Source organism: Plecotus auritus, assembly GCF_963455305.1.
Source record: "Plecotus auritus genome assembly, chromosome: 5".
Taxonomy (NCBI): Eukaryota; Metazoa; Chordata; class Mammalia; order Chiroptera; family Vespertilionidae; genus Plecotus; species Plecotus auritus.
In genome coordinates, this window is record NC_137776.1 from 13,855,268 (window position 1) to 13,878,712 (window position 23,445).

Here is a 23,445-nt window from a genome sequence, read left to right on the forward strand (position 1 = left end):
GACAAAAAAGTCCATCCAGTTTGAACAAAAACCCAGGATCCTAACAGGCAGAGAGGAACACAGCCTCTTATCAAAGACTAAAGACAAAGAGGTTCTATTAGCACCAGGAAGGTCCGGCAGCAAATGAAGACACCCAGCCTTGGGTATGAAGATTCAGGACTAGGACTTCATTTCCTTGAAGGAGTTTAATGGGTGGGGCAGAGCGCAGGCCTGGAGAAAGTGGAGGGTAATGCTAATACTACCTTATAACAGAGGAAGGTTTTGTCAGTTACCCAGTGCTTTTCCGCACAATCTTCTCCCAACAACCCTATGAGCTTGGCATGATACTCCCCACATTTGAGTGAAGAAAGTGAACGTGAAAATTTCTTACTCAAAGCCAATGGCAAAGCCAGAACTTAAACCCAGAAGTTTTGACCCTAAGCCTAGGACTCCTGTTTACCATAGTGCAGCTGAGCCAACCCTCACAACAGAAACTCATCTACTGGAGCTGGTGTCTGAGATGGGAGTGTGGTCACTAGGCAACAAGAAAGATGCCAGTTGGTGGGGGAGAAAGGTCCGTGGCTGAAGCTCAAATGAGAAGTTGCGTGTGTTTTTCTCAGTTGACAAGCGTAAGTCCCACTCAGTTTAAAGAAAAGAGGACTCGTGTTCCCACCAGGGGTCTAGCATTCATTTCATAAGTATGATTTCAAGTGCCTCCCATGTGCCAAGCCCTGGAAAGTCAGCAGTGAAGCAGTAACAGTCCTTCCATTATGAAGCTCATAGTTGATTGGGGGACACATAAGAAAACAGACAATTAAAGACAGTGGTCAGCAATTCCTCAGAGGCAGAGCTTGTCCCTAAGCAAGTATAAAGTCTGCACTGCATGAAAGATTTTCCATGATCTTACATAATTTTACATATAAATTTAAACCAATTATGACTTAATCTTCAAACGTTACTGACATTGCTCAATAGGTTCATAAGAGGGGCATCTGACTCAGAAATGGGCATCAGGAAGAATCTTTTCTCGGCCTCTGAGCTTTTCTACCCAGTACCCTGCAGTTTTTCAACTGCCTCATGTATAGGGTCATCATCTCTCACCGTCCCCTTCTCTCTGCTTGCCCATATCCAACTCTTCCTTCAACACTTCCTTACTGACCCCTCATCCAAACCCTTACCTCGAGCAGGAATCCATGGCACTTAGCATTGAGCATATGTGCCCTGGCTTGTTTTGCATCGCCTGTTTTGTCTACCAGGCTAGGTGGTAAGTCTTTGGGGTAGACATTGAGGTGCCTACCTTTTCCTAAGTGCTTAATATTCCGGGGATCACTTAGCACAGGCACCAACCAAGGGGTGAGATGGCCCTCTAGGCTAGGTTAACATTAGGAGTTGCATTCATCCAGATTTACCTGGTAAGCTACAGTACAGAGGAAAGATAAGAGGATTATTTTTAAGTAAGCATTTAGCTTCTTAAAGCAGTTCTGATTACCGATCCCCAACAAATGAATGGTTCCCTGAAGCCATTCCTTTCTACTGGAAACAGCACCCAGAGAACAAGTGCATCTAACTGTAGTTATGTTCCCCATCTTGATTCTCCTTGTTATTATTTTTCTAAGTGGTGGGGATAAAAAGTAATTAATTTAATCCATTTTTGTTGTTGTCACTTTTTGTAAACCTCAGCTCAGTGTATTGCACACTTACAAATGACTCTAAGATTGCTAAAACTCCAAGGAGTATTTTTCAGCTTCTGGTTTTGCCAAATTGTGCTTCACTAAACTTCACTTAATCAACTAACTAGAGAATTCCCCAATGGGATGTTAGGGGAGGATAAGTATGTTGTAAATAAAACGATTAAGGGGCTAGTTCACACCTCATCAAATTGCTTAACCACCTGATAACAGTTAACTACATACATTCCTCATAAAATGCTTGGGGCAAGGAGGCAAATTAGGATCCAGTTTTTCTGAAGTGGGACACATGTAGCCTTGAACTGAGGTCTGGCATTACTCTGCCACGGGCTGGATTAAACTTGTACAGTATCACCTTGTTGGTCAGGAAAATATCTACATAATGCCTCTCAGTGGGGAGAGCAAGGTCTGATCCAGAAATCCCATTAGGGAAGGCAAGTTTCTCTTCATAATTGCAACCTTGAGTCACGGGAGTAATATAAGATCTTAGGATCTTTTTACCCCAATTTTCCTCCAGTGCACTTTCACCCATATCATGGCCTTCTCTCTTATGAGAAGAAAAGCACATATTACTTTACAGATGGAGAAACCAAGGCACAGATAAGTAAAGAAGTCCAGCCAGGTGACCTTGCAGAGGTCAGGCTGAAATGCAGCAGTGTGACCTGAGGTCCATGCAGAACAGAGCCTGTGTGGTTTCCTGGACGTGAAATCGTAACCCTCACCCCAGTGACTCATTGGGGCAACCTATTCATTTTCCAGGGTTGAAGATAAGGCCTGAGACAGTGAAATGATTTGTCTGAAACCCCCTAGGATGGGGTCCCTTCTCCATTCTGCAACTCTCCCTAACACAGAGCCATTTATAGGGACTTCATTTTTTTAAGATGTAAAGGTGATCAGGGATGGTGATAGACATTTTAGTCTACTTCCCAGGGCACTTTCCCTCTTCAAAGTGAGCAGTTTGGATAGCATGCACCTAAATGTAGAGGATGTAAACGGAGTACAAGGATGCAGAAATCTAGAGGGTGACATTTATTCCCATGGGGCAGGGGCTGCACACCTAAGTGGCTATGGGGACAGGTGGGGACTGTCAGGAGAGAAGCAGGCAGAAGGACAACGTAAGGAGGGCTATGTCCCTGCCTCCAGCGGGGTGGGGGAGGGCAGCTCCCACTGTTACCACCTTAAAGGAAGGTAAGGCCTGCGTTTAAAGGAAAACAGGAAAGCTGCATTTTTATGTGAAAGCCCTCCATGTTTAAATGTCAGCAACTACCTGAAAAAAAATGTTAAACACCATGTAAGCCTGTATACTGTGACTCTATGTGTGTATATACAGATGGGTCTACACATTGCAACCTCTGTTGGAGGATGTGGAGTGTGACCCATACATAGGGTCCATGGCTCTCAGTCATAAATTTGGATTTGTTTAAAGATTTGTTTACTTGCTCATTCTAGGTCTTTGGACAATCACCTTAAACTCCATATAAAAGATACAGTATTATTTTTTTAAGTGATTGCGACTTCAAATTCAACAAGTATTGAGGACTTTGGTGTAGTTGGTCTTTTTGTTTGTTTATTGCTGTTTCTTAGTCAGTTCTCATCACAACCCTGCAAGGGGAGAAAAGGCAGGAGTAATATCCCAATTTTACAAATGAGGTTGCTGAGGCTCAGAAAGAGTTAGGTGTCCTGGACCATATGTCTATGAAGTGCCTTGCTCAGTTCAAGCCCAGTCTAGTGCCTATGAGCCCCACACTGCCCCCACTACGCAGAGGTGTACCCTGAGATCCCTCAGGACCGGAAACCCTAGAACACCTTGAGGTCCTCAGGGAGATCCTAGGCTGCATCTCTCCTGAAGTTCAAAGGCATGCTGGCATGGAGCAAATGGTAAATACATTTTATTTGGTAACTATGGGCCCAGTGCACAAATTTGTGCACTTTGAAAGGAACTGTGGGCCACAAGACTGCAGTGGGCACAGGGGCAGGTCTCGGCCCATCCTCCGCGGCCCCACCTGGCCCCTCCCACCATGGCCCCTGGTCCCTTGTCTGCCAGCAGCCCAGCTCTTGCTGCCACTGCTCCCAGGTGCTGACAGCGCCAGCCCCACTCCCACCGCTGATGTCGTGGAGCCAGCACCAGCAGTGAGTACAAGCTACAGCTGCTGCCCCGATCGCCCCTCAGGAGGAGGGAGGTGGAGAAGCCCTCAGGGGCGATCAGGGCCGACAGCCACCACTTGGATCCACTGATAGTGCCGAGCAATCAGAGCCAGCACCAGGCACTGGCAGTGGGTGCAAGCGGCTCCAGCGTCAGCAGCAGGTGCAAGCGCCAGGTGGGATTGCGGCATACGGGAGCAAAGAATTTTCAGTAACCACCAGAGGCTCACCCCAATGACAGCGACCAGCGCCCTGCCTTGGTCTGGTGTCCCTGCTCACCTGCTTCACCATCCTGCCACGGCCAATGCCCGCTGCTGCCAATGCCCACCATGTTCCATGCCTGCCCCCTGGTGGTCAGCACATGTCATAGCTACCGGTTGTTTGGTTGTTCAGTTCTGCTGTTCAGTCTATTTGCATATTAGGGTTTTATATATAAAGATGGCTCCTTCGTTTTAAATCACTTCAGCATTTACTTTTAATTAATTCCTTTAAATTAGATGCCTCCTGCTTATAAATATTTGCTTTTCTGTGATAAGCTTTTATTTAAATTATTAAAGCTTCAGCTACGTGACTGATTTTAAGAATCAAGATTCCGCCGTGCTGATAGTGGAATGCATGAATAAAACGGGAAAACCATCTCATTATTGGTACACATGCCAGCACCAAATACGACCAAGAGCAAGGCAATACTCCGAAGCAGAAGCAAGGGTGGCTGTGCAGTGTTCTTTGGATTGCTCAAGGAATAAATCAATAAATCAGTGAATTAGAGAAAAAATGGAGGATGGAATAACATCTGAAGGAGCTCACTCATAACAAAAGCTTGTCTTGCTCCATCTTTTTTAAAAGCACTTATCAGTGGCTCCGTACCCACACATTCGTTTGCTAAAGGGAGGGGAGATGGGGGCATAGGAGGGGGTAACTGTACAAGAACATTGGAGACAAAGAGAAGAAGAAGTAATGATGAGAGGCATTTCATAGTGCCAATCATTTTGAGCTATGACAAGCCTTGATTTGCTGACTGCTCAATTTTACCAGCATCAAAGGCAAGATGGAACCCGGGGAAGCTGGGCTGACAGTCAGGCTATATATTACAACAGAAGGAGAAAGGACAAAGAATTCTCTAGTTCCATAAAAGGAGATTGGAGAGTAACAGGTTTGTAATGATGTTAATAACCAGCCTTTGCCAGCTGTGTAATGAGCAGCCACAGGATGAAGAGACCAAGGCAGGACCGGGCAGCTCAGTACCCAAGACGCTCTTAATAACTTTTATTATTTGTTGAAAACCACTTTCACAATACAGTTCCGTCGCCTTAGTGCTATAACCCCATTTCATCTGCAGAGAATGAAAGCTGAATAGAAGGTGATGGTTTATAGAGTCAGTCTTGCTGATGCTGTCTCCAAAGGGTTCTGCCAAATAATGAGAGGGATTCTGGGTAGAAGGGCTGAGTGGGGCCAACAGCTGAGTCTCGTGTGCCCACCAGTGCCATCCTGGGCCTTTGGGACCTGCTTAGCACAGACAGGAGACGCGGTCCCAGAATTACTCTCCAGACTTCGGTGAACATTATCATGAGGTGCTTCAGTTCCACATCAAAAGTGATACAGAGCCCAGCCGGTGCGACTCAGTGGTTGAGCATCGACCTATGAACCAGGAGGTCACAGTTAGATTCCTGGTCAGGGCACATGCCTGAGTTGTGGGCTTGATCGCCAGTGTGGGACGTGCAGGATGCAGCCAATCAATGATTCTCCCTCATCATTGATGTTTCTCTCTCTCTCCCTCTCCCTTCTTGTATTATGTGGTGGAAATGGAGACTGAACCCATTGCCTTGGCGCTGGATATCAGGGAGGTTGTTAGAATAGAGACCTCCAAAATACACCCAACATGAGTGTGGCTGAATCAACTATCAGCAGACACTGTGTTGCCTTCCATGTGCCCCTCCCATTGAGGGCGGGACAAGGAAGCTCATGCCACTATTGAGAGAAGGATGAGGAAGGTTCTTTCCATAGCAAACCTGTGTGGAGATTAAATCAAGTCAGTATCTGAGGAGCTGGTGTCAAAACCCTTCCCACCCAAAAGTCTGGAAACCCAGCACCCATTTTCACATTGGTCCCCGTCCATTTGTCTCTTGGCCCCCTTATAAATGAAACACTAATACATGCTCACTTCTTAAGGCAGAAAGTAAACCCAGAGGTTTATGAAGTATGTTATTTTAATCTCACCTAGTCTTATAAGTTTGGGAGAAAAGGTTACCTGACGTTAATAAAAATAAAAAGGTTTATGGCAGATCTCATATTCAGACACAAGCAAAAAAACTTGCCAGTTGTCAGGATTTACATTCGAGAGTATCATATCAAAAAAAAAAAAAAAAGTAAATGCTCACACAGTCCCCAGAAGAAAACTGAGCTCACCTGGCTGTAAAACTGCACCACGTTTTCATTTGAGTGTGAGTGCAATGCGCTTGAAACTGCTTCTGAGTTGGCGGCCACGGCCTTGAAGGTTATAGAACTCAACTGCCTTCAGTCTCGCGTGCGCCTGCCTCTGGGTTGTTGAGTTGCTGTCTTGTGAAGCTGGCCCACCGCACTGCCTGCCTGTCCGCTAGCCCTGGTCTGCTATTGCCTGTCCAGTTGAAGAGGGATGTGAGGGCAGTCAGGCCACGGCAGTGAGGGTGGACAGCCAAGAATATTTAAGAGAGTGTTTTCTGGAACCCAGTTTCTGGCTGGAGTGGGGATGACAGAGGGAGCCTAGGTTGCTGGCCTGGCTGGCTGATGTGGAGTGTGTCATTCTGGAGGGGCAGCAGCTCTGGGGAGAGATGATGGTTTCATCTTGTTCCTGTGAGGTTTCAGGTGCTTGCAGAATCTCCGTGTGGAGCCATCCCCCCATGGAGGTCATTCACATCACTTTCTTGCTCCAGATCCTACTGCGCAAAAACCACACTCCTTACTCTCCTGCCAACAGTCACATTGCGAGCAGGTGACAAGCAAGAGAGATCAGAGGCTGCATGGCTAGCTTAGTGGCCATGCATGTGACCTCCCAATCGGTCGGCCTGGGCTTGATTCTGGGCCCTGCTACTTCCTGAGTGACCTTGGTCAACTTACTTCATCTCCCCGTCTTTCTAACCTGCAAACCTAGGCTGATCACAGTACCTATCCTGTACCGCTGTTGTGAGGACCAAGCATGTTAGCATGTTAGCATGGAGAAAATGCTTAGGATGGAACTGGCTGCTGTGGGCACTCGGGAAAGAGCCAGTGTGTGTGGCAGCCTTCGAACCTTGGCAAGTCGAAATCCAGCTTTCAATGTTTGTTCCTAAGCATGTCAGGCAGTGTAGCAGAACTCTTCCCAGCACAGATATTTCTGCTTCTGAATTACAGAGTAAGAGAATTGCCGTGGCAGCGTGCACTCGGGTCTTAATGAAATTATGGTGCAAAAGCCCTTCCCGACACACACACACACACACACACACACACACACACACACACGAAGGTGGACATATTTAAGACTCTTTCGCTGTGGTCCTTGCCCTCGGTGAAGAGGGGTTCTGATGATCTAATACTATAGGTATTTACATCAAAATCCTCCAGTTGCCCAGGCATAGAAATTAATAGCAGAGCAATGGGGGCAGGTAAAGATGTGGCAGCTCTATGATATCTGAATACCTTTGGATAAGACATAGGCATATCTTAGCCATCAATTGTATGTAGTACTCTAAAAATAAATAAAGCCTAAATTCATCAGGGAAAAACAGCCCTCACCAACAGTGTGTTTTCTCCTAGAATGTCCTGTCTGCAGGCAGTGACCTGGGGCAGGCAACTGTGCAGGGCTTCTCCTAAGGGGCAGGCAAACCGTCTTTAGAATTCAGGACTCTACGCTCTTGAACCTGTTGGTCCTCCAAGTCTGACCTTGAAGTTGAACTGTCATCTCTTGCATGACAATTTGATAAAATCTTCAACATTTAGAATTGACATTCCAGGACTGCTGGAGAGAGAGAGAGAGAGAGAGAGAGAGAGAGGGAGAGAGAGAGAGAGAGAGAGAGAGAGAGAGAGAGGATTTTCGTGGCCTAACAAATGATGATGATGTGTTACTTTGGCTGTCATTCTCTTTTTTTATTTTTGTTTTTTAATTCTCACCCGAGAGTATTTTTTCATTGATTTTTAGAGAAAGTGGAAGAGAGAGGGAAAGACAGAGAGAAATATCCATGTGAGAGAAACATCAATTGGCTGCCTCTTGCATACGCCCTGGCCAGGGTCAGGGCGGGGAGGAGCCTGCAACTGAGGTATGTGCCTTTGACCAAAATCAAACCTGGGACCCTTCAGTCCACAGCCTGACACTCTACCCACTGAGCCAAATTTGCTAGGGTGTTGCTATTCTCTTTAAATAGTCTCTTCTGAGGTTAAAGAGACCATGGGATAAGTATATGCAGGTATCACTCGATGGATTTCAGGACTTTTGAGGGGCCACTCACAGCAGTTTGAGCTTTCTAAGATTCCTTCTCTCTATACTATATTCTCATGTTACCTCTTTTAGTTGTCCTCAGCACCCACTTTAAAAATCTCACTCCCCCTCATAAAGAAAATTATTTTAGCAGGACCATTTTTAGGGAATACCTCCCACTGTCTGATAGGATGAAACATTCTTAAGGGTCATTTTCCAGATAATATCTGCTAACGGGTTATCTAGGGTCCCATACTAATTACACATGAATTCTGTTAATAATTGAATTCTTATTTGTGGTTACTGTTGTAAAACATAACAGAAGAAATTAAATGTGAGTGACCAAAATTCTAAAACTGTCTCAAACTGTTTCAGAAATGTCCTCTGAGCACTCAGTCACTCTCGTTCCTCTTTCATTTTCTTTGCAAACATTTCCTTGGTGTTAACAAGGGCCAAAGGCATCTGCTGATAAATCTCTTCCCACTCAGTTCTTAGCAAAGAGCGAGAGCCCGGTCCTCATAATGCCATGGGAAATGTGAGTGATGAAAGTGGCTTTTCTTTCTTTTCTTGAAATCATCTCTGTAACATAGGCCATCAAATGAACACTATATTTTACGATTCTGTAAAATCTGCAGAAATCATAGCTCTGTCGTGTACAGTGCGGAGGGCTCTGCTAATCCCGGCAGCCACCTTCACACCTGGTGGAGGAGGAAGGCCTGTAACTGGAAATCTGACACGGAAGGAATTTCCACACAGACTGAAAGCATCGCTGGCCACATAGCGCGGGGGACTCCAGCGCCTACACGAATACTGTGTGTGCTGATCTTTTTTTAGCTTTGCCACGTTTGTTGAAGAATCAGAGAGAAAGGCACCAACATCAGCTCCCCACTAAGTAACCTACACGTGGCGTACTTGAGAGTAACGTTGACTTTCTGCCTCTCAACACAAGGACCTCTCTTAACACCAGCAGTTTTACATCATGTTACTTCCTTTCCTTTGAACCCCAAATTTGCTCACAGTCAATTATTACCACAAAAGGAAACCCACAGAGGCTACCTTTGTTTTGCAGTGATTAGCATGGGTAGTATTTTACAGAAATTAAGAAGAACAGGATTCTGCCCTTCGGGAGCCTTTCCTCATGGCTTTCACACTTTTTACTGCGTATCTTATTTTCACACCTGCTAACCTCCGGCTCAACCCTAGATGTTTTTCCCCTGTCATTCAACTTCACCTGTCCTTCCTCCTAAAGGGAGCTCATTGGATGGATGGAGTGGCGGTTTTTAAACTCAGGCTTGATACACATACTGGTAGGTGAATTATGATCGGCTATTTATTGCAAAGATTTGTCACTTTTGATAATGTTGCCCCCACTCACTTGAATCTCCTGTGTTTTTGTTTCGTTTTGTTGCGTGGGAGGGAAGGGCATTCAGTTCCAGCAGGAGGTAGAGAAGTTTGCATAATCCTAGCCTCTGCCTCTCTTGTGGTTCATATGAAGGTCACCCATCATGTGTGTTCTGGTGGAGAAAAGGTTGGGAAGCTCTGTGACAGAGGGCAACTGGACATGACCTCTACCTCTGGAAGGTGTTTATCTATGCTCAAGCCCAGGTACTTGAAAGAGTGGTGATTGCACCTGGTTTTCACCTTTGACATTGTCTCCCTAAGACCTTTTATTTGAGATTAGAGGTCTGGTGCACGAATTCATGCACCAGTGGGGTCCCTTGGCCTGGCCTGCAGGATCAGGCTGAAACTGGCTCTCCGACATCCTCCAAGGGGTCCCGGATTGTGAGTGGGCACAGGCCAGGCAAGTTCCTATCAAGTTCCGTAGAGGGACCTCACAGGGGCTGGGGAGAGATGCAGGAGGTTGGCCAGTGGGGGAGGGACCACAGGAGGGCTCCAGGGTGTGTCCAGCCTATCTTGCTCAGTCCTGATAGGCCGGACCCCAGCAGCAAGCTAACCTACTGGTACAAGTGTCTGGCCCCTGGTGGTCAGTGCACATCATAATGAGCGGTTGAGCAGCCTTAGCATATCATTAGCATATTATGCTTTGATTGGTTGAATGGCCAACCGGTCGACTGGACACTTAGTATATTAGGCTTTTATTATATAGAATCATGAGTACTGTATTTTTTAAACTTTTACAGTAAGATGTTCCTAGATTATTATGTTCTGACAGAAATAAAGAAAATGTCTTTGCTAGACCATCATAGAAACAATCCTTAAATGATTCTTGAATCACCAATTAGTCACATTAAACTTACTGGTAAGTCAAGGCAATTAAATTCGAGTCCAAGCTTTATTAAGCACCTACTATGTTACAAGTACCATGTGAGACAACAGAGATAAGACAGTATACTTTTGTTCTTGGCAAAGAAGACAAACACAATAATCTATGCCCTGATCAAGTTCACAGTCATTCTGTGTTGGACACAATCCAACTCTTTTTTTTCAACCCACTGCCCTCCCGCCTTCATCCCTCCTTTTTGAAAAATTAGGGAGTAGTCTTACCTCAGCCATTGTAGTCGCTGGATCTCAATGGGAGTCCACTTTCTCTTTTTATTCCTCCACCCAGCTACCCACTTACAGCCCCTAAACACACCTGACCCTCTATGGTTACTGGGGATGTTAGTGGGTTTTCTCTTTATGTTAAACTCCTTTGAACACATTCAATAGACATTTATGGAACACTTACGATGTGCAAAGGCCAGTGCTAAGCTCTGAGGGAAATAATAGATGTATGAGGCTCAGTTCCTTCCTTCAGGAAGCTTGTGTTCCAGGCCAGTAGATAAACTAGCCACAAGGGAGGGGAAAGATGATGAGGTGGGAATGATTGGCTGTAGTAAGTTCCGAAGTAAGAGGTGTTCTCTGCATTTGAGGGGGGAAAGGAGGAGAAATGCAAGGAGAGATGGGACGATTCAAAATAGCTCATGCCCCTTCATCTATGCCAGTAAGTATAGTAAGTATGGCCATCTCATCCCTAACTAAAATGCTTTTCCAGTGACTCCGTTCATCCAATAATGAGCCCTTCCCCAATATAGGACTGTCTTACCAAACAGAGGAGCATACCTTCCATCCTTCCATAAATTGAAGACTGTTGGTACCCAGGGGCTGGCTCTCTGGCCCACGTAGCCTCTGATACTCAGCCCCTTCTTTGTTCAATGAAAAGTAGCGACATATCAAACTGGCAAAAGGAAGAAAACCTCATATAAAGAAAGTGATCCTTATTGTTTCTTCACATGTCTGTATCATATAGCTTTCTCACGTTTAGACTTAAAGGTCAACTTTCATTATTGCATGCATCTATGTGACTGGCAACCGTACGTCTGAGATAGTTCCTATGAGTTTTCAGAGCAAAATCTGAATCCTTTTGGCCTCAAAAATGAGCCTAATCAAAACTGAAATAAAAAAGTAAATAAATGTGAACATTTAAAAATATAGATATTTTCATGGCAACTTCCTCAAAGAGTTGTATTATAAAGAAAGCAAACATAGGCTTGTTTCTCTTCCCTTAAGTAAATATGATTCTTGGGTGATGTTTTCAGTGGGAAATGGATTTTAAGAAAAACAGTAACACCTACAGATGAAGCTCAGGAGGTCATGTGGAAAATGAGGGACCTGGAAGTTCTGATACATGTTCTGTTTGGACCCTTGTTTGCATCACCATCTTCAGAGGAAGCTGCTGCTGAGTTCCTCAGAGTCGATCAAAGCACTGGTCACTGCGATACGCGTTTCTTAGGCCTCAGAATGGATTGGTTTCTGTGCTTTCCGTCAAATGCGAAATTTCACCCAAATAAAGACACTGTGAAAAGGGAAACTCGAGGTTAACAAGGCTAAAATTTCAGCTCCCTTTTCTTCTCCCCTTTTCCTATCAAGTTCCTTAGTTAATGAGGAGGGCTTTTTTTTTCTGTTTAAAAATCATTCACACATATGCATGCATATGTGTGTGTGTGTGTGTGTGTGTGTGTGTGCACGCGCGCACACGGTGCACATGTGTGTGTGTGAACATTATTCAAAAGCACTTCTCTGTTGTTCTGGGGGAAGTCTGTAGAAAATGCTTACTTTTGAGCAAAAAGTTATTATAAACAACAGCAACTCCCCTCCCCCCCCCCAATAAAAAAAAGACAAATCTTCTGAGCACCCTTTGAACTTTAAACGGTGTTTTTATAGGCCGGTTTATTGTTTTCCTTCTCTATGAAAAATTTTAAACGATAACCATTGTGATGAGCTCTACAGAGTAAGACGATTTCCATTATTTCATTTCTTGACAAAGAACAGCTACCTTACTTGGTCTCTGCCACATGTAAGCACACTCCCAGGCATAGAGCCTCCCTCGGAGGAGCAGCATCTTGAGCTCTGCCCCTCTGCCCAGGGGGACCCCCGCCCCCACCCTGAGAGGTGGAGGAGTCGCAGGGGCGAGGTGTGTGGAAAGAGATAGCAACTGTCCCCATGGGCACTGTCCTGGTGGCTCTCGGGTGGCTTCTGCCCTGTCGCCACTTGATCTGGGTTTTCTCTCAAAAAGTAAAAAAAAAAAAAAATTAAAAAACAAGGCGTGCCTGTCTTTTATAATGTTCTGTTTTAAGAGAGAAGCCTCCAGGGAGAGAACAGGACCCTGAAAGTCCGAGGCCTGGAATTCCTCCTTTCTCTCTTTCCATTTTAAACAGGAAACATCCAGGCTAAGAGGGCCCGCAGGGAGCGCGGCTGTGTGTTCATTTTAAAGCAGATAATGTTTGTGTGTTGCAAATGTCAGTGATTTATCCCAAGGGCTTAAAATGAGTGCAGAAAAACCACATGTTTCACTTCATGCGGAGAAATATCTCCAGTAGATTTTGAGAGAAAGCACAGGTTAAGGGTGGTTTTTTTTAAGTTTTTTTTGGAAATCTCCAACATGAACCCAAGGAAATAGAAATGAGCGTGGGGAGTGGCGAGGGCCTTCAAAATATTTTATGATAAAAGATACAATGAATGCTGGAAGTTTCCTAAATCAAAAATAAAATTCTCCGGGAGAGGAGAGATGAAATCCTGATCCCTAATTTCCCCTGGCTGGGGTGACAGACGCGCATTCGTGTCCGATTTGTCACGGGCGATTTAAAATAGAGCGAAGCGCACTGCACTGAATCATAGCCGTTGACGTTATAATAACTTGTACGTAAACAATTTAATTTTTTTATCTGAAAACTCTCACGGACTAAATTACGCCGTGCTCGAAGGCCTATCTTTCATTATTATACATAGCCAAATTAAGACGCAAAGAAGTGGAGAGAGAACCCTATTGTTCATCTTTATAAATGCGCTCACGTGCTGCTTGGCACACACTCGGAGCTCGGCTCTTGTCAAACCTGCATTGATCTGAGGGGCTTACAGAGCTGTGTTCACATCAGCCTGCAGATGACAGGGTGATCCTGACCCTCATTGACGGTGTTTGATTAACCACAGACTCTGTTCTCACAGCACCACCATAGCTTTCAATGGTTCGACCAGTCTGTACACTGATGTCGGAGAGCTTTTCATTAATTATGAATGTTGCTGTTTTCCTTGATAAACATGGTAAGAGGGGGGAGGGTGAAAAGCGAGAAGGATCTGGGGCGATGGTGGTGTACATGCGCACAGAAGGTTTATGGGAGTTGAGAGCCGCAAACAGAAGGCATCTGTTCGGCCCGGGGCTGGATGAGATGTGGTCATGTGTTTGGAGACGGGTTGCTTCTGTGATGGCAAGTGAATCAGAAGAAGCTTGTTGTCTTAGCGGAGGATCCAGACAGGGTCGCTCTCTGTTAGTGTTGGTTGTCGCCCCGGACCCTCCTGGGTGCCTCCTGGTTACGCTGTGTAACCGACAGCTGGTTTGGCTTTTCCCACGCTGCTACTGGCCTGGCGCGTCTCGACTTCGCTGGAGAATTGCTTTCATCAGGGTTCGAGGGGAGCAGTTCCCAGCTCTGGGTTAGGACCTCTTCTAGGAATTGGAGAGAGGGGAGGGCACACTGGTCCCCACCGGGATGTGACAGAAGACCCAAGAGGTAGACCGAGACGGTGGCCCCTGTGAAGAGCACCAAAGACCTAGGAGAGAAGCGGTGTGAGCCACGGGAGCCTTATGGCTCCGAATAACCTGGATGTTCCTACCATCATACGTGGGACTGGCTTCAAGGAGGCGGAGAAGGAAAGGGTGGAATGTTCACAGCCTTTGAGAGCCCAGCTCTGCCTTGTTTAGGAAACTAGTTGGCTGCTAGGATAAAGGCTAGCCTAAGAGGATTTAAACGAGTAGAAGCCTATTTCTCTCTCATGTACCCATCTGAGTGTATACAGTCCTGGCTGATCTGATGGCTCCGAGGTGTCAGGGACCCAGGCCCCTGCCTTCCTCAGCCCATGGCTTTCTCCTTGTGGTCTACAGTGGCCACTCCACTGGCCACCAGGAAGAAGGCGGGGAAGAAGAAGGTTCCCTCTCTTCTGTTTAAGGGCACAGGTCACTTCTGCGCACCTCCCATTGCCACACCCACCTGTTCTCCTAAATCCTGGGCAAGTTCTCAGCCTCTCGGTGGTGACAGCGGAGGGCTGTACACAGGCTTGCCGAAAGCTTACATTCAAGGGGCTCTTAATTGCCGCTCGGCTTGGCGGGGCTTCTGTCGTACACACAATGGGGACTGTTTCTTCCGTGGGGCAGCCAGCCTAGTAACTACTGACATGTGTCTGCTTTCTCTTCCCAGGGGAGGACCCGCCGATCCCGCAGACTATCTGACAGCAGCACCCCGAGGGCTCTACAAGGAGCGGGAGCTCCCCTACTACCCAGGGCCTCATCCCATGCATCCGCCCAAAGGGAGCTACCCCCGCCCCCCGGACCTGAGGGTCGCAGATCTCCGGTATCCCCAGTACTACCCACCCCCACCCGCCCCCCAGCACAAAGGACCCTTCCGACAAGATGTCCCGCCCTCGCCCCCTCAGCACCACAGAGTGCCAGCCTACCAGGAAATGGGCAGGCCAGGGCCCCGAGGGGGCAGCCCAGACCAGTACCCCTACCGGACCCAGGACCCCCGGCAGAAGAACCCCATGACTGCAGCCGTGTAGCCAACACCACAGCCCAGAAAGGAAGACAGCTAGCATCGCCCTTCCTCGAGGCCTTCTTCCTGTTAAGACTTGTCCTGCGTACAGATTAGGTCTTTTGATTGAGAATGTAACATCCGACTGCTAATTAGAGAGAAAAAGAAGGAACAGGAGTTTTTGGAGGGGAAAAGTCAGGAGAAAGCGGAAGGATGGGCCATAAAAACAATACTGCCTGGTATTTGAAGTACTTTTAGAACGATTAACGCCCATGAGAGTTAATGGCATTTGAACAAGCAAATCACACAGGAGATACCCTCCTTGCTGCCTCCCTGCGTGCCCAGCCCACAGCGTTGGCAGCGTGGAGCAGCCGCTGCCCTGGATCGTCTTCATTCAGAAGCTAAGCTTCAACCACTGTATTAAGTCGGAGGAGTGGCTGCAAACATGGGCGTCTTAAGCGAGTAGTTTTTCAATGAGAAAGGAAACAGCAAGCTTGGCTTGTGATCTCCTTGGAACGTTTTCTACCCAGAGGAAGACTGCATCTCTTTACTTGTAGAATTTCTCAGGTTCCTGGTACCATTCATTTGGTATAAGTGTTTCACGTTTCCTCACTTTTGTATAAAAATAAGATGCGAATGCAGTATTAGTGTCCTGAGAGAATGTGCAAAGCTAGTCAGAACTTCCAGAAGGAATCTGTTCCAAGAACCACAGTGACCAGGTTGAGGGCTGAAATTGCCGTGGTCCTCACCTTCCTTCCTCCCATGTCCCAGGCACAATGGCATGGGGACACGTGGTCTCAGAGTCACCCGCAGGTCTCCTGCCTGAATTATTAGAACTGGGGCCTCTGCTTTAAGCCTCCCATTGGAGGACTAGAATGTACTTGAGAAAAAGAGGGCCCATGGACTAGGCCACAGGGGAAGCAATGCCCTGGAGGTGCCAATTCCAGACTCAGTGCCAAACAATGCCATCTGGACCCCGGGGACAGGGAGGGCTGACTGTGGCCATCAGAGATTGAGAACCAGCAGGTAGTGGATGGTGGTGGCTGACCCATGTGTGTGGATGTGTGTGCGTGTGTGTAAGTGTGTGATTAGCAGTATGGAGAATAAAAGATAAAAATGCTTTCTGGAAAATTTGATGAGGGAATAATAAAGGGAAAAAAAAAGAAAACAGAAGGGATGGGAAGGGAGAAGACACATAAAACGAGGTCAATCTGTATCTGCTAGATTTCATTCACAACAGTCAGGACAAGACCAAGGCCAGGATGGCCAATTGGGAAATGAAGATCTATGTTTTTGAAAAGCTGAACCCCACCTCCAAAACCCATCCCAATTGCTTTTGAGCTTTGCAGCTATTTTTCTTTTTTCTTTTTTTCAACAGAACATCTAAAACGTGTAACTTGACCCAAATGAGAATGCAAACAAAAGATTGAGCAACGGTCAAACCTGGGAGCAGCAGACATACTTTATGCATTTCCACATTCCTTCTTTATTCCCTCCCAAAAATAAAAATGTCTTGAGTTCAATTTAGAGGTATTTTGGTTGATATATTAGAATATCTCTGACTGATAGGATCTAATAAATTATAGTATTATTGAATATATAGAGTATCCATCTAGCCCAGTTTAGTCTTATTTTTTAAATTTAAAATAGAGATATGTTACCAAGAATGATGCGACTGCTGGTTTTAGACTTAAATTGTGTTACTGGACTTTAAGAGGTATCATTTTCTAAACTACAATTACTTATGGCCCTCTTGAGAATAGACGTTAAAAGGTTTTTTTTCACCCTCTCTTATCTCTCCTAAGCCTTTAGATCCTTTGCAATTTGTGCAAAGAGATTGAGGATCTCTAGCCCTGCTTACCTGGACTGCATGTGAGCTGTAGGGCTTCCCTGCCCACTTGCTGTATGCTGCCTTCCCCTCAATCTAAATAAACCTTCAAGAAGAAAGTGATAAGGTACAGATAATGCAACTTGGTTTGAAGCATTGAAAATCAGCTCTTCTGTATGTCCCATAGATTAACCAAATGTCTGTGGACTAAGGACATAGACCAGCCAGAAGGCTGCTTCTGGACTAAGGCCAAGGCTCACAAGAGGTGGCCCAGGGAAAGTAGTATGAAGACAAATTCTCTGTACATTGGAGGAGTAGCCCTTGTAGGAAGAAAGCCCATATTTTCACCACGTTGTCACCTTGTGAGCACAATACCCTCTGCAGGCAGGCTCAGGGTAAGTTGCTCCAAGCGTGGTTTTGTGTTGTATACACAGTAAAACAGCTGCTAATCCTGAGAGACAGCCAATGATGTGAAGGTACTATTAAGGTGGACCACAAAATGATTATAGCAGTTTTCTCTTCTTGCCTGAAGCATATCACATGCCCCATTGACCCTGCCTGAAAGAACCCAACATTATGTGTACGACAGAGGCCCCGTCAAGCCAAGCAACAATTAAGAGCAGCTTGAATGTAAGGTTTATAAATGCCTTTGTACCAACCCTCACCACCCAGAGGTTACAGAACTCTCCAGTATTTAAGAGAATAGGTTTTCAGAGTATTTAGAAGACCAGGCTATAATCAGTAGGTATCCAGTAGCAGAAAATAGTTCCCAGTTTATTTAGGGCCTTGGAAAAACTCAACCAGGTATCTCCTTGTAGCTCAGAACACTAATACCATCAAACACACACACACACACACACACACACACACACACACACACACACAGCGCTCCCGGGAATGATGTCACAGGGAGCTGCAAATCCATCGACATATACCCACCTGACTCGTGATCTGACTGCTGGGTCATTTATGCCTTGAAACGATGTTTTTGGCTTCAAGTCACTAGATATTTGAAAGGGCTCTGTTTTTGTCTCTCTTTACAGGAGTAGAGCGATGAAAGGGAGAAAACCACTGAAAAAAATTTTAGATGCAAGAGAATTTAGTCCTCTGTCAGGGAGAGAAACACAACATTTCATTAGCCTATCGTGTCATTGGCTGTGGTAGTATCACTCTTGGTACAATAATTGCTACCCCACTATATCAAATCAGTGGATGAAAGGCAAGCTCAATATTTACTTAAATCACAATTGAGTAACAAACAAAGATTGGAAAAAAAATTACTGTGAAGCTCATTATTCTTAGATTTTTTTGGTCTGTATGCATTAACCCCCCATCCCCCTCCCCCATAGGACATCATGGAGCAAAGATCCTATAATCGAGAGCATGGTGAAATCCACAGGCCCACAGTCACAACTGCCTGGTAGAAGAGATTTGAGACTTCACTGTAGCTTTATTTTTGCCACCAAACTCAATAAAATTAAAACATGGTTCATTATTTTTTCCAAAGATTCATGACCTTCTTGCAGTAAACCTATTTTTTGAAGGCAGTCTACCTAGCAACTTTTGGATTTGTCATGCCTAGGGTTCGTAGGCATAGAGATCAAGCCCTTAAGAGCATTTATCCCCCTAACCTGTAACCACCACATGTATTTTCTTCAGAGGAACATCTTAACATTTCAGGGGGATAAAGAGATCTGGAGAATTTGGTGTGGATAGGAATGTGTGTCTTTAAAATCCCTGTCAGCATTAAACTCTGAAATACACAATGAATGGCCTTCAAATTGATGCTAAATCAGGTGGACAGCTACTGCTTTCTGAATCCATGTACAACAGAAAGTCCAGATTTAGTACAATTAGGCAGGAGGGAGTTAGGTTCAGAAACAGCATACAGGACTATTTCTCTGTACTCCCAGTTCACACTGACTTAGGTAGAAATGATGCCACAATGAGACCACAAAGAGGATTCTCCATAAGATACCCCTACAAAGTCACCTTTCCGATGAAAGGAGAATAAAAGTTAGATATCTAAAATAAGCCTAGACTCTCACATGCAGCTACGACTTCTAAGTGAAACTCTTTCTCTCTCCTGTCCTTAAATAGTAATAGAATCACTCACCGCCTGACTTACAAAGATGGGCTTAACTACAAGCCTAGTGGAGAATGAACTAACCCCAGACTGTCCTGACTCAGCTCTTTGAGAGAGTTCTGTTCCATCTATGCTGACTGCAGTGCTGTTTACTACTGGAACATAAAAACAAAACCTGCTGTTGATGCAGTCACTTTTTCTAGTGTTTTCCTGTGCTTCTGTGATACCAAGTCTGTTCTGAATATAAAATATGTGAATCATATTTTGGCATATGGGGGTGGAGAATAAATTCTTTACAGACTTTTTAAAATGAATTCATTTGTACCACAGAAAAAAATTTTGGATGTTGTTATATATGAATATACAAAATTTTCTTGTTTTATTTTGCATTAAAATAAAGCTTTATTCAGTCAGTAAGATGTTAGAGTCTTGGTTTTCACCCATCACCGGTTTGTTTTAGGCTCTGATGAATGAATGGGTTGGTCTGCTTACCATTGAACAGCAATGTCATAGGGCAGAAGACACAAGGAGTAAGGTTCTGTCACATGCTGGGCTCCCCGAGAAACAGATGCTGAAATGAAGGTGAGTCAGCAGGATGTCTATTTGGGAGCACACTTAGGTTCAGTGTCTACAGAAGGCAGGGGAAGGAAGCTGGATGGGACAGAGGGAGAAGCTGAACTGCAATGCACTCCAACTTGGGTCTCAGGCAACTCCACAGGGAAATTTGGAGCTACGGTGGCCCTGCAGAGTTGTCCCAAGTGGGACAGAGAAGCTAGGCCTTTATCCCACTGTGTTGGTCAGTGGATACGGGCCACCCCTGGAAGGAGGAGAGACCCAGGACCAGATAGTGTTCTTCAGGTGAGGGAGTCCCCAAAGAGGGCCGACAGCAGGAGGTCATCTTTGAGAGGTATTCACAGCAATTGGTAGAATAGTAGTTTATTGCTGAAATGGGGTCAGGGAGTGCATCAAAGCATCCACGACAACGCCCAGCACTGTTGAACTCCCATGCTGGACACACTCATTCCTTGTCTACAGAAACATAATTCTGAGTTGATTCTCCTTGAGACCATCCCTTTATTGGCTTATTCTCAGACCTCCCCGCACTGTCTCTTGCATGTTCATCTATAGCCAAGGCTTCCACTACCATCTCTAGATTGATTTGGTCACCATCGCCAACTCAGGCCTGTCTCCTGAGCACATAGGTTTCCCCCTTCCTATTGGACATCCCCATCTGGACTTTCCACAGGCCCTTGAACTCAACATGCCCGCACTGGAACATAAGTTTGTAATGAAAACTGTGCCTTATGACCCTGTCCTGGCCATAAGCACCACCCTGTTCACAGTTACAAACCAGACCTGGAAATTATCCTTGCCTTCCATTTATAACTCTGCCCCTTCCCCCAGCCCCTCCTCTCTGATGTGATGCAAGGCGAGCAATTGCGTCCTGCAGCTCTGCCCAATGTGTCCATGCTTCCTGACACCTTACCACACTTGGCTCAGCCTCATCACCTCTCACTTAGCCTCTTCAGTGACCTTTATTTGGCTCCTCCCTCTGACTGTGCTTCCTTCCAACCCATCTCTATACTATACAGTCTTGTTGAAAGGACACCAGCTTTGAGAACTGGCAGACCTGGACCTAAAACAAGGTCCCACCATTAATTAGTTGCATAACCTAGGGTAAAATACTTATCTCTCTAGGCCTCAGTTTTACCATTTGTAAAATGGAACTATACATCTTATGGAACTATTTTGAGAATGTATCCTGTCACAAAAACAGGAGCTCTGGATCCAGTTTGAACCAGCTCCCAAGAACCTGCTGTCAATATCTCTTCCCAACCCCATGTTCAGTGATGTCACATTGGTAGCTTGAAAGAGACCATCCCTGTGTTGGAAGCACTTACAACACAGAAATTGGCATATGCTACAAATCAGGACTTCTTCCCTCTGGAGAGCCCAGTTGTTAAACATTTACCAACACACCACTGTATATAATCTCTCTCTCTCTCTCTCTCTCTCTCTCTCTCTCTCTCTCTCTCTCTCTCTCTCTCTCTCTCTCTCTCTTTTCCACACACACACATATACACCCACTCCTTTAAACCTTTCTGGATGTCCCTACTACTTTCAGCTTAAAGCCTAAAATCCAAAGTCCTGATAAATCAGTCCACTGTGACTCTCCCTCCTCATGTCTTGTTGCTCCTAGTTTTATATCTTGTGCTACTGTTATTTCAAATTACTTCTATTTCTTTGAACCGGGCATGCATTTCACAGCTCCATACCATGACAACACACAGTAGGCATAGCTGCTCCTGCTCCACTGCCCTGTGTCCTGTGGCCCCACTGCCCTGTGTCCTGTGGCCCCACTGCCCTGTGTCCTGTGGCTCCGCAATCATCCTGAAGGTCCCAGATAAAGTGGTTCTTTCCCCATGAAAGTCTTAAAGGCAGAAATGGGAGACTGGCTCCCTTGTATCCCGCCCACCCTCTTACAGCAAGAGTTACTACGGGCCAGAGGTGCTGAAGGTGGAGACCACACTTCCCAGAGTTCCTTGCAGTTTGAGTTCACCAGGCCCACCTCTACCAATCAGCCAAACACCTTGGGAGAGGGAAGTGAGGCCCAGGCGTGGCATCTGCTGGCAAACACAGTAGCCGAGGCATTTGGTTTTACTGCATAGTGTCCAGTCTCGCCTCCTGGGGATCCCTAGGCTGTGTGAGGGTTGTGTTAGCATGGATCACAGCTGAGGCAATGGATTCTGTTGCCCATAGTTGGGGCATTGGCTTCTGAGGGCCTGACTTTCTGATCTCTGAAGGGTACCAACATCAGTGAGCCGTATTGCTGTTCTGAGATTTATTCCTGGAAGCCCTGCCTAGAGCCTGCTCTTCCAGCCCTACGTTTTGCAAATGCCTAATTCACCACATTAAATCCCTCTCTGTTTAAACCAGTTAGAAAGGACTCGGTTATCTGCAACTGAACCCACCAGGACACCTTCCACAGCCCTCCTCCCGAAGCCCACGTGGTAATTCCATCCAGTATGTTACCAAGACACTTTCTGCAGGTCCTCCATAAAACTTTTATTACCTCGATTACAGTGATTAGTTCCCACGTCTGTGTGGCCTGCTCCAGAGTATCGGATTTGCAACACATTGCCTGGCTCTGACTCTGTGCTCAAGACATATTTGCTGAATTCATTTGAATGAAGAAATGAGGTGTGAGGATTCTTTTTCTGAATTGCTGCACTGCTGACGTTCCATCTCACAGCTCAAACCATAAATCTCAAAGCCCTGTTGTTAAAGATCGCCTGGTATTATTCTCGAGGTGAATGGTGTTAGCTCACGTGGGCAGGCCAGATTTCAATTTAAAACACGAAGCAGGCTGGGAGCTTGTAAATGCAATGGGTAATGCATTATTTAGAGAGTAAAGAGAGACTTAAGCAGAGAGAAAATGTATTACTTACAACCTACTAAGATGGAAATACTTTTAGTGACAGATGATTACTATTATTATTGTATAATTCCTTGGATTTGAGGCCAGTGCTTTGCAATCACTCTTATTACTTGCTCCTTTCAACAGCTGTCGGCGGTGAGCCGGTGGATGGCTCCCTGACTTTCCATAAGGAAACTGAGTCCTGCGGACGATGGTACTGAGATAAAGATTTAATGAACGCTCTTTAGGCATATCCAGAGAAAGCGGGGATGGTTTTGTAAGTGTCTTGACAATTGAGCTTTCTCTCCAGCAGCCATGTGTACCCTCACTAATCATTGTTTACAATACATGCTGACTCTTTCATGGTCCCAGCAATGCTTGATTGTCAAATAGTCAAAGAACACCAGGTTCATACTTATTTTACAGCTGAAGAAAACGAGGCACGAAGAAGCCAACCCGGTAATGCAGGGCCATCCAGCAGAAGAAAAAGCCAAACTTCCTTTATTTATTATGTATGTTTGGAGAATCTGCTATGTTCCTGGAATACTGTGCTAGCTGCCGAGAGGGCTCTCTGCAGGGTGGGTGGGCAGCTCACACTAGAAGTGCTACCCTCGGCACGTGGCCAGCATGCATCATCCCTGTACCTGCCTCGTCACTGGACTCTCAGAGGTCACCTGTCATGGTTAAGGGTGGCCACTCCCCCTGGAAGAGGTGGAGAAATGCTTCAGCTGTCAACATGTAACATTTCACTATCATCCCTTTGACTTGAACCTTCATCTGGCTGGTTGTTACTGACCCTCCCCACACAATCCCAAATACCGAGGTTGGCTGCATAAAAAACCGTATGCTTGGACCCTAA

At 45.7% G+C, this 23,445-nt stretch overlaps 1 protein-coding gene across 1 annotated transcript in view; it reads left to right on the forward strand.

Annotated features, from left to right (window-relative positions):
• PARD3B (par-3 family cell polarity regulator beta) overlaps positions 1–16,775 on the forward strand; it is a 925,380-nt gene extending 908,605 nt beyond the window's left edge. Inside the window, exon 23 of the mRNA XM_080668084.1 lies at positions 14,925–16,775. Within this exon, the coding sequence (XP_080524210.1) occupies positions 14,925–15,282 (358 nt within the window). The 3' untranslated portion in view covers positions 15,283–16,775. The remainder of the gene's footprint in view (positions 1–14,924) is intronic.
• The last annotated feature ends 6,670 nt before the right edge of the window (positions 16,776–23,445 follow it).